Source organism: Pristiophorus japonicus, chromosome 9 (genome assembly GCF_044704955.1).
Source record: "Pristiophorus japonicus isolate sPriJap1 chromosome 9, sPriJap1.hap1, whole genome shotgun sequence".
In the NCBI taxonomy this organism is placed as follows: Eukaryota; Metazoa; Chordata; class Chondrichthyes; family Pristiophoridae; genus Pristiophorus; species Pristiophorus japonicus.
Genome location: NC_091985.1, coordinates 107411443 through 107428027, shown reverse-complemented (window position 1 = coordinate 107428027; position 16585 = coordinate 107411443). Strand labels below are relative to the sequence as shown.

Below are 16585 nucleotides of genomic sequence, written 5' to 3'. Positions count from 1 at the left end.
TTCAACAGAGTAGATGTAGAGATGTGGGGGTGTCCAACACTAAGGGCCATAACTATAACTATAATTATAACTAATAAATCCAATAAAGAATTCAGGAGAAACTTCTTTACCCAGAGAATGGTTAGATTGTGGAGCTTGCTACCACAAGGAGTAGTTGAGGCGAAGAGCATAGATGCATTTAAGGGGAAGCAAGATAAGTACATGAAGGAAAATTGAATAGAAGGATATTTAAAGTACTACTCACATCATCTCAGGGAGATGAAGGCAATTTATTTACATCATATTGTTTGCTAGTTATTAGGTTAGGGTTAGATGAAGTAAAATGGAAGGAGACTCATGTGGAGCATAAACACCAGCATAGGCCTGTTGGGCCGGATGGCCTGTTTCTGTGCTGTAAATACTGTGTAATACAATATTATTTCTGTATTATCCAAGCTTAGTTGTGGAACTATTAAAAGTTAAAATGTGTATTTTTATTAACACAAGTTAGATATTAATAAGTTTGGACTTTAGCAAAAAAGTAGTTGGAGATGGAACTTCTGACAGAATCTGGGTAACGATGGCAGCCTAAGACCACAGTATTTTTAAGTCCAGTGACAGTCCAGATTTAAAGTACTACTCACATCATCTCAGGGAGATATGAAGGCATTTATTTACATCATAGTGTTGCTAGTTATTTGAAACAGGATATACAGCCCAACAAAATGGGCTGTAACAACTGTAAGCAATAATGGTCAGGGAATCCGCCCATACATACTGGCCACCTGTTGGCTTCTGCAAGATTAATTCCAATCATGATGCATTCCTACAATTCGAACAGACACCTCAAGACACTAACGTTTCTATTAGCAAATGCTCCATAGGTTTGGATGAAATTTAGTACACCTCATCCTACATCAATAGACAAAAAGTTTCCTGAAATATTATTGTATTTTCTGGTATGAAGGGTACAAGTCTCTAAGTGTTAGTGGGCACTTCTGTAGATTACAAAATACTGAGAAGACTTCCAATAGTTGCTCACAGGAATAAAGGAGATCAGAATGCGTCATCCTAAATCACAAAGAGCCAAATCAACAATAATACACTCAATCCTGTTCCAACAAAAAAGTCAATAGAAAACAATGAGCTGGATTATGGAGATTGACTTGTGCTTAGTCTGACACCCTTTGGATATTTTCTTTAAACAGGTATTTTACCCACCTGTATTAAGCAATTCATAATGTTCACTTTGAGTTATAAGAAATCCTCTCCCATATGGAACATAGCAGTTGTATGATAACATTTAAAAATTACATTAGGCAAAGTACTTCGTAGAAGTTTAATTAAGCAAACAAACTCTTGAATGTTACTTTTTGATCAAAAAAATTGAGTAAGACATGCCTGTATAATTGGGGGTCTCTTTTCTTTCCCTTTCCTTCCAAGATCATCTAACCCCTTCAGTGAAGAGAACAAACCCTTTTTACTTCTTATTCGCTGAGACCGGGACAGCGTTCTTTTTCTGAGTGTTGCTTCATCTCTGGAACAATTCTTCAAAAGAAAACACAAACCATGTGAGATTTATTAATTTGACTTCAAATTTCCATCGCTGGCACTAATTTACTTCTTTAGCCTGTGACTGTTTAAAGATCCCAAATCTTCTGAATTTTATGTATTTTCCATTACAAAAATGTAAAAAACAAAGTCATTAAATTAAACTTGAATTATAAAAACTTTAAATAAAGTACAATTATCTAAAAATGAATGGAAAATCCGACTGGAATTATAATATAAACAGGAATCCTCAAAACCTGCTCACACTTTGACAGTTTCTCAGAAGGGTTTAAATTCTATAAAGGTATTTGTGGTTCCTAATTTTCGTGTCATATCTATGATAGAGTGAGAGATTGCAAATTGATTTTATTGCCAGAACTGTAGAATGGTCCATATTTAGCTGCTTTGTTCAGTAAGCCACATTTATTGCTGCAATTAGCCAAAATGATCAGAGCAACCAGTTTTGAAAATAGTTGAATTTTAGATTGACAAGTAGGCACGTAACTAAATATTCTAACATCATAAAACCACAATGGTTTACTGCACAGGAGGCAGCCATTAGGCCCACTGTGTTTGTGCTGGCAATCCAAATATAATCCCACTGCTCACCCCACATCCCTGGGCAGAGTAAACAGAGTGACTATTTGCACTAGGTTTTTGTGTGTCCTTCTGCACATTCGCTCATTGGACTCTGTCCCCTTTTTGAGCTTGGGCCCTCGATTCGGTCGCGCATGCACAGTGCGATGTATGAGGAAGCCGGAAGTGGCCAAACCATGAGTCACGTGGAGCTGCTTCTGGCTTTTGCATTATTTGAAACATTTTTGTGGCCCCAGAAAACATTGGAGGAGGGGGAGACCTGTAAGCGGGGAGAAGCAGGTGGGGGGAAGCGAGAGGGGAAGCGAGAGAGCGAAAGAGAGAGCGAGAGCGAGAGCGAGAGCGAGAGCGAGAGAGCGAGAGCGAGAGAGCGGCGGACGGAACGGATCACATTCTTCCAACCTACACCCACACCCGATTTCTCAGAAAGCTCGGTGCGAGTGTTACAAGGGACATCATTGAACTGGATGAAATCCGGAAGTCAGGACACTGTCACTATTCACTTCATACCCAACAAAGCTATTAACAATCTGTGACCCACACACAATGTCCCATCTATGGTAGGGCAGGGGGGTAATGAACTTGGGCTGGGAGGGGGCAGGAATTTGGGGCTGGGGGCAGGTGGGGTGTGATGAACTTGGGCTGGGGTTGTCAGGAATCTATGCTGGGATGGGTGATTTCTATCCTGTCGGGCTGAAGTCAGAATGACTCGAATTACACTTTGCAAAGTCACTCAGAACTTGGGTTGGGCGGTTCCAATTACACATTCCAGAGAAACTTCTGGGTGTGGCTTATCCTCAAAGGGGACAATCAGCAACCAGGTCATGTGATCATGGCAAGCCTATCAGAGTATTTTCTAGTGCAAATAGCTACATCCTAAAGTAAAAGGTCGAGTTAAAGAATTGGGAGGAGCCAAGAACGTGACACTTAATCACAATTAATTGGATTTTAAAGAATATAACTGGTGATTTGAGAAAAGTGAAGTGTCGTTCACAAAGCATCATGAACACATTTACTCTATCTGTAAAATACATACAGGGCATTTGCATACACATGGTTCACATGTTACATAAATTTCTTTTTAAAGGTGATATGTGATTTAGTTTTCATCAGAGGCTTCTTAAATAAATCATTGGACTACTTATCCTTAGCATTTCTCAACAATGTAATTTTTTTTGAACTACAAATATTAATTACTGGCATGCTGCACTAAATTAATGTTCTGGGTAGTTAAACTGATTAGAGCCTCAGCAACTCTAGTGGCACAAGAAGCAAACAAAATGATTTAAAAAAAATGAACTATTGGAAGATCTAATGAATTAAAATGATCATAGTTAGGACACCAAAGTTTCTGTGATCTCACATGATATATTGGTCTTACAAAACCTCCCATCAGGAATTCAGAATATGGATTCAAATCATTTGGTGCTCTCAAGAGCCACATTGTTCTGAAGACACTTACTTTTAAGATTACTGTGTAGAACACAGTAGTGCAAGAAAGAAAGCCTTGCATTTATATAACGCCTTTCATGACCACAAGATGTCTCAAATTGCTTTACAACAAATGAAGTACTTTTCGGGTGTAGTCACTGTTGTAATGTGATAATGACCCGATAATCTGTTTTTGTTATATTGATTGAGGGATAACTATTAGCCAGAACTCTGTGGATAACTCCCCTGCTCTTCTTCAAAATAGTGCCAGGGGATCTTTTACATCCACTTGGGGGGGCAGACAGGGCCTCGGTTTACCGTCTCATCCGAATGACGGCACCTCCTGCAGTGCAGCACTCAGCAGTGCACTGGTATCAATCTAAATTCATGTGCTCAAGTCCCTGGAGTGGGACTTAAACTCACAACCTTCCGATTCAGAGGCGAGTGTGCGACCCACTGAGCCACAGCTGTAGAAAACCTAAGACAACTAAATTACAAACACAACAGGGCAAAAATGTGGAAGATTAACTTGCATCATTGCTGTGCATATATAGCATCTAAATAAAAATCCCATTTTATGGGAGTACTAGCTTACTCCCAAAGAGGAACCGAGTAGTAGATTATATGGAATAGAACATTGGTTAACTCATTAAAAAAAGGGCACCTGGTTGAAAATATTGAAGGATAAATAGATGTAGAAATACTCTTTAAAAACACAATGGTCACTGAGCTGATGAGACTACGGAGTTTCCATCCATGGTATTCAACTTGTCAGAATTAAACAACAGTGTAAGTTGAAATATTAGGTCAATATTTTGGGGGCTGGGAGTCAGGGAAATATTTCACACAGCTTTGTATGTGGTTATGCACCTCCTTCAGGAGATGAAATAGGTTGCTGGAATACACAGTATGAACTGTACATGCAGGAATAAAATTGAATGAATGGTGCTTTATTGTCCTAGACTTCCTATGATCTAAGAACATCTCAGTTTGTGGTACATTCCATATCAAGGTGTAAAGGAAAATAGCCATGTCACAGCCATTAGAACAACTTAGTGGTTAGACAACGGCTTTTTATCCAGAGGTGCAGACTCAGTTCTTGCTTAAATTTACTTTACCGAGAAATGCTTCCTCATCATACAGGGATTGGTTTTTATTTTGGCTTATGATATGTAGGAAGAATATCATAAATTTCCATTTCTAGAACATCAGTTCTCCAAAAGCTGACTGTATAAGTGGTGTAGTGGAAATATTTTGCATTTTATGACTCAGTATTATACACTATGCAGACAACTAGTTATTATACCCATTTTCTGTTAGCTCGTAGGAGGGGGAAAAAAACACAAAGGGCAACATCTCAAAAGGTTGCTTTACATGACATCAGTCTTCTTTACACATTTCTATCTTTCACCAATTTCCATCTTAATTTTTGTATAATGGTTTCTTTCAGACATTTGGTTCACAGGTAAGAGAACTTAAAGAGGAGAGGAAGCTTTTGTTAAGCGAGATAATCTACTCCTCAGGGCATTTAACCAGGACTGGAATGGTCACCTGATCTACAATTAATAAAGGATTGTATATTTTAATTACATCAAATTCTACAGCAATATTAAACATGTTTTTCTTGGTTTCGAGATATAATTTTAATAATTTTGCAATAAAAATCAACACTTATGGAGTCCTGCAGCATCAATGAATTTCTATTGAAAAATGTTTGAGACAGATTTAGGGCAGAGAAGGTCAAAGGGAGATTTGACAGGTGTGTCCAAAATCATGAGTAAATAAGGAGAAACTGTTTTCAATGGCAGAAGAGTCAGTAACAAAAGGACACAGATTTAAGGGAATTGGCAAACGAATCAGAGGAGGTGACATGAGGGAAAAACAATTACACATCGAGTTATGATGATCTGGAATGCATTGCCTGAAAGAATGTTGGAAGCAGCTTAAATAGTTAACTTTCAAAAAGGAATTGGATAAATATTTGAAGGGGAAAACTTTGCAGGGCTATGGGGAAAGGGCAGGCGAGTGGGACTAATTGGATAGCTCTTTCAAAGAATCAGCACAAGCTGCATCATTCTATGATTCTATAATAGAACAAGTGCAGGCAACCATAGACCAGTTAGCTCAATATCGGTGGTAGGGAAAAATATGGAACCTTTATTTAAAGATGCAACAAAAAAACATCTGGAACCAAAAATATAATAAAGAATATTCAGCACAGATTTAGGAGGCCACATACAGCTTGGGTAATAAGAATCTAAATGAACAAGAGATCCAGGGGTACAGATACACAAATCACAAAGTAGTGATGCAGGTTAAAAAGGCCAAAAAAAGCAAAACAAACACGGAAGTTGATTTCTAGAGGGATAGAATTAAAAAGCACAGAAGTTATGTTAAACTTGCATAGAACCTAGGTTAGACAGGCTTTGAGTACTGTGAACAGTTCTGGTCACCATATTATAAAAATGATAGAGACCCTGGAGAAGAAACAAAACAAGATTCACAGACGATACAAGAACTGAGAGGATATACGTATCAGGAAAAGTTGAAGAGGCTGGAGCTCTGTTCTGTAGATACATGACGACTGAGGGATGACCTAACAGAGGTCTTTAATATTATGAAAGGGTTTGATACGGTAGGCATTGGAAAGGAGCTGGGCTTTCGGCTTTTGTGATTTCGGGTCGGTAATGGCGGCAGGGCGGTCCTGATACCACTTGGAAAAAGTTTGCGCCCTCGTCTGCAAAATTCGGCAAAAAATAAGGTTCCATGATCAGGGGTGCAAAATCAGCAGTTACATCAGGAAGTTTTTGCACCCCACCCGAAAATCGCGGTTTTAAATAAGTCAGAATAGTGTGCAGGACAAGATTGTGCAGATGCCCTGATTTGCGTTGATTACACTTGTAAATCATTTCTTTGATTTGATGCACTTCATTGTTGCTCAGTGCCCTACAACATAACATTATCTATTGTATGGTTTACTTTTGGTGGGGGGAGTTTTTGTTACTTTGTTGCAGTAAAATGTCTGTTTGAACATTTGCCTTTGTGTCTTGTGTATTATGCCAACGTTCACCGGAGATGTGCCTTTATGGGGACACATCACGTATCCAGTATTAGATCCATCCCTCAGTTTCCTCCATTTAGGAGGACCGGCCCATTATGAGATAGCGACTTGCGATTCTTGGTCCAGCAGCATTACCCGTGGATGGTGTGGCTATCCAATGGGGCCTCACCAGACTTCTCTGTTGTCCTCCTCCTCCTTCTCCTCCTGAAGTGGGCCTGGAATCCCCACTGGCAGTGCCTGGCCCCTCATGATGGCCAAGCTGTGAAACATGCAGCACACCACAATGAATTCGGAAACCTGTTGACGGGAGTATTGAAGGCTGCCTCCAGAGCATTTGGTCTGCCTGTATAAGATGACATTTCTCTGACAGCACTTCTTTACAGAAGCACAGCCTTCTCACACACTACTCCTCAGAGAGCTGGAGGTATGAGCATGGTGCCTGTAAACCCGTGAGTAGCAAGTCCTCCTCCCCGGACGTCTTCGGCCTCTCTTCATCCGTGAGCCAACACGGTCAAGAGCCCTTCTTCTATCTTGACGCCGCCTAGCAATACTATGCAGCATGATACACTGGCGAACTAGTAATGCCCCCAGTAAAATCTTTCACTGAAGTTGTAAGGACACTGTAATGGCAGATAAAACTGCTGCTTTCAAGTTGGAGCTTCACGCAGCGTGCTGTGTGCAACCATTACAGTCAATGTGACCTGCGATGAAGGATCCTCCTTCCTCAAGTTAAATACGCAACCAATACCGCTTGCTGCACACCCTGGGAATGCCAGGTTTTTCATATGTTTCCTGGCGTGGACGTTTAATGAGACCTTTGGGCCGAAATTTGCATCCGGGACGCTAGCAGAGCGTTGCACGACGAGTGACATCATGATCTCAGTGAAACTAGCGGGTGGGGCGGTAAGTTTTTGCGGCGCTGCAAACCATGAGCTGAATTTGCCGGCTGGGTGGTAAAAGCTGGACATCTGTCGTAACGCCTAGAAACACCTTTTACCACCCACTCCGGGGCGTTAACTGAGGGGCAAGCGAGCCAAAAATCCAGCCCAAGATGTTTCCACTCATGGGGAGAGCCCAAAACTAGGAACCATAAATATAAAATAGTCACCAATAGGGAACTCAGGAGAAACTTCTTATTCAAAGTGTGGGAAGAATGTGCAAATTGCTACCACATGGAATAGCTGAGGCAACTAGCATAGATGCATTTAAGGGGAAGCTAGATAAGCACGAGGGAAAAAGGAATAGAAGAATATGCTGATCGGGTTAGATGGAGAGAGAGAGATGGGGGGAGGCTCGAATAAAGCATAAATGACAGCAGAGACCAATTAGGCCCAATGGCCTGTTTCTGTGCTGTATTTTGCAGAAACAAGTCTTTTGGCATCTATACTAGTCGCCTCTCTCTGGGTAAAGGAGTTTCTCCTGAATTCTCATTTCGATTTATTAGTGAGTACCTTATATTTATATGGCCCCTAGTTCTGGCCTCCTCCACAATTGGAAACATCTTGTCTACGTCTACCTATCAAACACTTTCATAACCTTAAAGACCTCCATTAGGTCACCCCTCAGGACTTCTGTTTTCTAGAGAAATGAGGCCCAGCTTGTTCAATCTTTCCTGATGGATATAACCTCTCAGTTCTGGTATTATTCTAGTAAATCGTTATTTGTACCTTCTCCAGTACCTCTATATGTTTTTTATATTATTGGGACCAGAACGGTTCACAGTACTCCCAAGTGTGGCCTAACCAAGGTTCTAAGGTCCCTATTTTCCACCTTCACAATTTTTGATGCCCACGTACGATAACGTATGTTTTTTTCCACCCAGTTTGCTCCCCTTCCCCCCCCCAAAAAAACGTTAGTTTCCACAAACCAAAAGTTATTTTTAGCGCCGTGCTACCAGAGGACAATTCTGCGTGTGGAGCTTGTAGTGTGCGCCGAAAAATGTTTGCGCATGCACTGGAAAAAAAGAACACAAATACATTAGAATAGAACACGCAGTGACCAGAACAATTCTCTTCCTCCAGGGAGTTGGACGAGGATTTTTTTTTAAGAAGTGAATTCAGTTAGTATTTGTAATCCCTCATTATGATATTGCGGCTAATAAAAAAAGCACGTAGTGTGTAACAGTGTGGGAAAGAAGCTTGTCCTTGGCCACACACTGACCCGCTGATAATAGCAATCAAAGCTCATTAGTGCTTTCATCGGAATAACTGTCCGAAAAATGACCAGGGCGGGCAGGATTTCTTTTTCGTTAAACAGGAGTGAGTGAATAAGAATGCTTTAGTTTATAGGTTTAAGTCTGTTGGCAGGATGTGAGGGGGCAATTTCGTAGAGTGACCCTACATAAACTGAACACAGGTTCAGTGCCAAAGAATAACCCATCTCCCATTCTACTATCACATTCCAAAGCAACACATAATGGGGAGAATTATGGAACAACAGAGGTTGCTTCACACAAGCAGGGGAGCTTTTGTGGAACCTCCCCACACACACACGCATATGTTTTTACTTCAATCCAGGTATCTGAATTGAAACTAGAACAATTTCTCCAGGCACCAGTTCCAAGCCTGTGCTGATATTATTTACCCTACTGATTCCCATTGCCCTGCGAGGAGCGACGTTACATTTTGCAGCGGGCCGTAAGCTGGGAGGCCATTCAGCCTGGGATTGCAGCGGGCCTGGCCTGAGCACCGATCCCCTTAAGTTAAGGTCAGGCTTTTAGAGAGCGGTACCCAAGGTCACTCTGCGCCTTTTTGAAAAGTTGTTGGGGAAACTGGAATAAATGGCCAGAAACGGAGCGGAATCCCTTTTAAACGCAGACCAGCGGCAAAATATCTGGTACCCAAAAACCTGGGTCTGACAGTCGGTGCTGGTGTCAAAACGGTGTGTAAAATTTCAAAATACCGATTACTCCAAAAAAAATCACTGGGTGCTCAATGGTGATGAAAATTGCCCCCATACAAGTTTAACATAACTTCTCTGGTTTCCAGTTCTACCCTTCTAGAAATGTCACCTTCTGATTCGTCTTACCAAAATGTACCAATTCACACTTATCTATATTCAAGCTAATTTGCTAATTACACGTCTGAGACATCGGAAATAATTCCTCTGCCTCAAGTAAGCAATGTAGAGACCGCCCTCCCCCCCCCCCCAGGCGGGGCAGAATTGGAACACCGGAACAGTGAATTAAATTTGAGTAAGGGGTCAGAGGTTGCTCCTCACCCATGGCGGAATAGTACATTAAATATCGATGACGCCCTGGGTGGTGGTAGAAAGGGCCCTCGCCACTACCAGAGGGTTCATTGAACAGTGCCGTCAAGCAACGACAAGGGGAAGGGTGCAAATTAATCTAGCCACAGGGGTGGCTAGAGTACTGGAAGACTCTGCTAGTAACCGGGCCAGAGCGGAAAGAATGCAGTATAACTGGTGGGAAGTAGGGAGGCTGGCAGCGGCCGTTGCGTTTACAGCAACCCTGTTGGACCAGAGACTGACGGTATCACAGGTGGTGCAGATGGTAATGCTGGCTAATAAAGGGTACACTCTGGTATCTACCGCAACCAAGAACCCCCAGGGAAGGGGAAGTTGGGAAATGATGATTTTGCTATCTAAAGAGATGGTGGTTTCAGGACCAGCCTAGGTCATTAGGATCTCGGTGAAGCTGTAAGGGAACTTTAAAGTCAAATCAAATTAAAGGATCTGAAATCCACTGAACTCCAGAAGGATCCCTGGAGTAATTGGTGGGTAGAGGATCATGGGGGTGTCCCACCTGGGTCAGGAGGGCCTGACCAGGGATCCAAAAGGAGGGACTGAAGTGGGACAAGTGGGGCTAATATTAGAATAGAAATGCTTGAATTGTTAGCAAAATGCATCTTTGAAATAAACGCTGTAGATGGTAATGGATCTTCACCGAGGCATGATGGGATACTTGACCACAGGTATCTAGAGACAGCTAACTTATTTAGAAGCTTGGGAAAATTACTCGTCGTTATGTTCAGAAGAAGATAAGGAAAATGAAGGCCAGACAAGCTTGCCTTGGGAACGGGGGGCCCCCCCCAAGGCTAATAGGAGTTAAGATAACAGGAGACACCTGCTGGACTTGAATAACTCCATTGATTAACTGGGTTGTGAAGTTCATGTGATAAGTGTTGACAGTATGTACTGATTTATGACTGTCGCAAAACAACCCAAATTACAGTAACTTGTGTATTATAAAGGCATGCTGCAAACTCTGTATTGTTGATAGAGGTACCCCAGGCAACAAAGGGTTCATTGCCTTGCATATGCTCAAATAAACTCTACTTACTGGACTTGGTAGACTCAAGAGTGGGTAGTCTACCACAACAACATCCATTCTGCAGGTTTATTAATGGGCCGTAATTTGCGACTCCTACGGACGCGTACGAGGTGTACATGCACCCATAGGGGCGGTGCAGTTCCTGATTTAGGCATGCGCTAAAACCCGGAATTTGCGATCGGTCAAGAATTCTCTTAACAGATCGCACGCATCCTGGGAAAAGGGCCTCCACCGGCAGGGAGTGCCCAACGAATGCCCGCAAAATTCTTATGCCTGGTAAAAGAGATTAATAAAACGTTTTAAAAGAAAATTCAATAATTTATACATTAAAAACCCTATGCAATAAGGTAAATTTATTTTTAGCCCCGTTAAAACATGCAACTTTATTTTTCAAAAAAATTTAATTTTTGTTTTCAATATTTAATTAAATGCCATGTTAATTATTTTTAAATGTGATGTTTTTAAAAAAATGTATTTGATGTCTAGATGTATTTTTTTTTTAATGTGATCCCCATTCATGCTTATGAGCATTCCATATATATGAAATCCCCATAAACATGAATGGGGATTCCCCTCTTTGATTGGTTGGCCAGCCCACGTGATCCCAGGGGTGCTCAAGAACCGCATGCACCTCTGGGATACGCGGGCCTCTATGCAGGCCTAAGTGTAGAGGCCCAGGAGTACATGTCTCCTTGGATCCCGAGGCAGAAGGTAAATTTGTAGAATTTTTTGCTGATCGGAGGCATCTGCTTGTGGGAAGCCTCCGACCGCAAATTCAGCCCCAGTGTCTTCCTGCATTTTGTCACATTCCTCCTCTGTATTAACTACACTCCCCAATTTGGTGATGTCCGCAAATTTTGAAACTGTACTTTTGCTTCCCGAGTCCAAATTGTTTGTGAATGGTGAACAGTGGTCCCTGCGACGATACTTGTGGAAAACCACCTCTCACCTTTTGCCAGTCTGAGTAACTACCTTTAACTCCCTACTCTCCAATTTCTGTTTGTAGCCAGCTTTCTAGACATTCTGCTACTTGTCAACTGACTCCACATGCTCTGACCTTAGTTACGACTCTACCCATGCAGTACCTTATCAAAGGCTTTTTGGAAATCTAAAAATATTACCCGTACCTAGCTTTGTTACTGTTACCTCTTCAAAGAAATTTACAAGCTTGGTCAAGCATGATCTTCCCTTTTTAAATCCACCCTGACTACTTCTTGTATTATTTCCAGTTTCTAGATGTTTTTCTATTACATCTTTGAGTAAGGATTCCATTATCTTTCCTACCAACACCGTTAAGCTAATTGGTCTATAGTTTCCCGGACTTGTTCCATTGCCCTTTTTAAATATAGGAATCACATTAGCGGTCAGTCAATCCTCTGGCACTATTCCCCTTACTAATGAATTTCTATATATTGTAATAGTATATGATCACATATACCCTATGTTGTGGGCTGAATGTGCAAAGGGGTGGCTGTGAGACAGGAGAAGGATAGAAAAAGCCAAATATCCCTTAAACAAGTCCTCAGTCCATCCTTACCAGAGCATGAAATGAAGAAACGGAGAAGATGCCCAGCCTGCTCAGTGCTAGTTTGGAAGGCCGGCTGGCTGCTGCCAGGAGACTCTTGGGATTGGGTAGCTCGCCTCCTTGTAAGCTGGCCAGGTAACAGCGCATTCGAAACAGGTCCACATTAAACTTCTCCAAGTTATGCTCCCACTGCTGGATCTGGTTATGAAAACATTAGCAGAATATTAATTACTGGTTTCCAATTCATGCAGCCCCAACGATTATTTGCATTTCCTATTTGAACTAACTTTAAAAAAAATTTAAAATAACTTATTAAAAAATGTGTATATTTATTATGTCAAGTTCAAAGATTCTTGAATATTCTCAATATTCTCCAACACCACTCCTTTGCGCAAATGGACTAATGGCAATCTCCATAATCAGACTGTGTCACACCCTGTTAATGGTGAGTTAGCATTGTTTGGAACTAATAATTAACCCCGATCGTAAATTGCTTACTAGAATTCACATAGGACTACCACTATGCCTTCTGTAAATCAAAAAGAACGAAAATATTAACAGCAGTCCACTTTGTGTAGGTTAAAGCGACTGATGTTCATTTACAATTAGATGATTTGCAGAAATAAATTATATTCATGTAGTGTCACATCTGTGGAAAGTCCCAAAGTGCTTTACACCCAACAAGTTACTTCTGAAGTGCAGTCCCTGTTATGTAGGTAAACTGAACACAATAGGGTCCCACAAACAGCAAATGAATGAATGACCATATATATATTGTTTTGGTGATGGTTGAGGGAGAATGTTGGCCAGAACATTGGAAGTACTTCCTGCTCTTTTATAAATACTGCCATGAGATCTCTCTAAATAGTGTAGTGGAAACTTATAGGTCTGCCTAAGCTGCTGGATGGGTCCTTCGGTTTAACATCTCATCTGTGAGATGGCATTTCTGATAATGCAATGCACCTCAGTACTGCACTGGATTGTGTCTAGATTATGTGCTTAAGTCCATAAGAGGGCTTGAACCCATAACTGTCTGTCTGAGAGGCTAGAATGTTAGCAACTGAGCTAAGCAGACACAAAGCAAATATATAGACAAAATACTGCACAGCAGAAATGGTAGCTTAAAATACATACAAATGGGATGAATATTTGATGTTCTCCCAGCCCCTCTGGCAATATCTTATGATAGTTTCTTGAAATACATACTGCTTTATGGAGTTATCTGCACTTGAACATATAATCGGGCAAAGAGGCAACTTGATACTAGCAGCAGTCCCAGTGCCCTTGTCAATCTGTTCTCAAGTGCAGAAGCAATCCTTTTGAACATGATCTTCAGCAAACTTTTTTGATGTGCTCACAAAACACACAATTGACCAGGTATGTGGATGGTACACTGACAAAAGTGAGCAGGCATAAACTCAGAATTAGCACAAGAACAAAAGGAAAAAACACTGGAAAAAATGTTTTCCCACAGTATTATTGGAACATCGAATGCCTTACCGCAAGTGATAACTGAGGAAGGAACCATATTGAAATTTCATAAGATACAGGAAATGGAAAGAGTAGATAGCTCCAGCTGAAGAGCTAGATCAGGCACTGATTGAATGGGATAAATAACCTCTTTCTGTGCTGTAATTTCTATGATGACCCAACAGTTGAAAAATTCTTGTTCAACATCAAAATCATACACTTCCTGTAATCAAAATGTTAACAATGACCGATTTCAATTTCCTACCACTGGGGATAATGTTACCTTCTGAGGAGCATTGTCTAACTTTGCCAATATGGTATGGCATGTTGGGGATCCCTTTGACATACCATCATCCTGTCTCCTAATTTAAAAAAAACTGTGGTGGTGGTGGGGGGGGGGGGGGCGGGAGGGGGAAGAGAGAGAGAGTGAGATCGCTGTGGGGGTGGGAGTGGGGGGAAAGGAGTGGAATTATTCCGGGATGTAGGCAATGCTGACAAGGTCAGCATTTATTGCCCATCCCTAATTATCCTCGAGAAAGTGATGGTGAACAGCTTTCTTGAATCGCTGCAGTCCTTGTGGTAAAGGTACTCCCACAGTGTTGTTGGGGGGAGTTGCAGGATTTTGACCCAGCAACGATGAAGGAACAGCGATATATTTCCAAGTCAGGATGGTGCGTAACTTAGAGATGAACTTCCAGGTAAAGGTGTTCCCATGCACCTGCTGCCGTTGTCCTTCTAGGTGGTACACTGCAACTCGCCGAGTCGAGCAACTCGCCACGGCTTCTTCGACAGCACCTCCCAAACCTGTGACCTCTACCACCTATGATGATGATGAGGTGGTAGAGGTTGCGGGTTTGAGAGGTGCTGTCGAAGAAGCCGTGGCGAATTGCTGCAGTGCATCTTGTAGATGGTACACACTGCAGCCATGTGTGCTGGTGGTGGAGGGAGTGAATGTTCAAGGTGGTGGATGGGGTGCCAATCAAACGGCTGCTTTGTGCTGGATGGTGTCGAGCTTCTTGAGTGTTGTTGGAGTTGCACTCACTCAAGCAAGTGGACAGATTGATGGTATGTCAAAGGGATCCCCAACATGCCATACCATATTGGCAAAGTTAGGCAATGCTCCTCGGAAGGTAACTTTATCCCCAGTGATAGGAAATTGAAATCAGTCATAGTTAACATTTTGATTATAGGAAGTGTATGATTTTGATGCTGAACAAGAATTTTTCAATTGGTGGGTCATCATAGAAATTACAGCACAGAAAGAGGTTATTTATCCCATTCAATCAATGCCTGATCCAGTTCTTCAGCTGGAGCTATCAACTCTTTCCTGACTTGTGCCTTGAAGATGGTGGAATGGCTTTGGGGAGTCAGGAGATGAGACACTCGCACAGAATACCCAGCTTCTGACCTGCTCTTGTAGCCACAGTATTTATGTGGCAGGTCCAGTAATGTTTCAGAATGTTGATGGTGGGGGAATCTGGCGATGGTAATGCCATTGAATGTCTCAGGAATGTTTTTAGACTCTCGCTTTTTGGAGATAGTCATTGCCTAGTGAATGTTACTTAACACCATCAGCCCAAGCCTGAATGTCATCCAGGTCTTGCTGCAAGTGGGCATGGACTGTTTCATAATCTGAGGATTTGTGAACGGAACTCAACACTGTGCAATCATCAGTGAACATCCCCACTTCTGACCTTATGATGGAGGGAAGGTCATTAATGAAGCAGCTGAAGATGGTTGGGCCGAGGACACTGCCCTGAGGAACTCCTGCAACGATGACCTGGGGCTGAGATGATTGATTTCCATCAACTACAACCATCTTCGTCATGCTGCTAGTGGCTTTCCTTTTAGAAAATTTCCAATAAAGGAGTGTAAATTTTTCAATTTATGACATTGATGATAACCATTCTCCGCTTTAAAGTAATTGCAAGAAAACAGGAGTCTGTAGCTATTATATAAAATTAAGTACACTCAGGGACGAACAGTGTGTTCTCTTACTTTTTTGGGATCTCCATATAAAAACTGACCTTAAACCAATTCAATGTGCAAAAACATTCACTGCAGAAAGTTTTAAAAAAGTTAAACATTAGATTTAAAAAAAGACTGATATAGTCATTTATTTTAATTAGCAACTTGTGCGTCTAGATTACTACTAAGCAATAGCCAGAGTTCTATTAGGGGACTGAAATTGCCCCTTTTTAGGCCTGTTACAACAACAACATTTATTTATAGTATGCTTTTAATGTAGTGAAACGTCCCAATGAGCTTCTCAGGAGTATTATGAGATTTAAAAATTGACACCGAGCTGCATAAGGAGAAATTGTGTGACAAAAAACTTAGTCGAAGAGGTAGGTTTTAAGGAGCGTCTTGAAGGAGGAAAGAGAGGTAGAGAGGCGGAAAGGTTTAGGCAGGGAGTTCCAGAATGTTGGGCACAGGCAACAGAAAGCACGGTCGCCGATGGTTGAGCAATTATGAGGGATGCTCAAGAGGGCAGAATTAGAGGAGCGCAGACATCTCGGGGAGTTGGGGGGGGGGGGGGCGGGGGGGAGAGAAGAGGAGTTAATGTGTGGGGCTGGAGGAGATTACAAAGATAGTGAGACGCGAGATCATGGAGGGATTTGAAAACAAGGATGAAAATTCAAAAAAGGTCATGTCTTACAAATTTAATTCTATTTTTTGAAGA

The 16585-nt window shown here is 41.7% G+C and overlaps 1 protein-coding gene across 1 annotated transcript in view; it reads right to left on the bottom strand.

Moving 5' to 3' along the window:
• The window catches only part of LOC139273164 (rho guanine nucleotide exchange factor TIAM2-like), a 418212-nt gene that overhangs the window by 174666 nt on the left and 226961 nt on the right, over positions 1-16585 (bottom strand). Inside the window, exons 10-11 of the mRNA XM_070889673.1 lie at positions 12445-12630; positions 1381-1527 (exon numbers count right to left, since the gene is read on the bottom strand). Of these exons, the coding sequence (XP_070745774.1) occupies positions 1381-1527; positions 12445-12630 (333 nt within the window). The remainder of the gene's footprint in view (positions 1-1380; positions 1528-12444; positions 12631-16585) is intronic.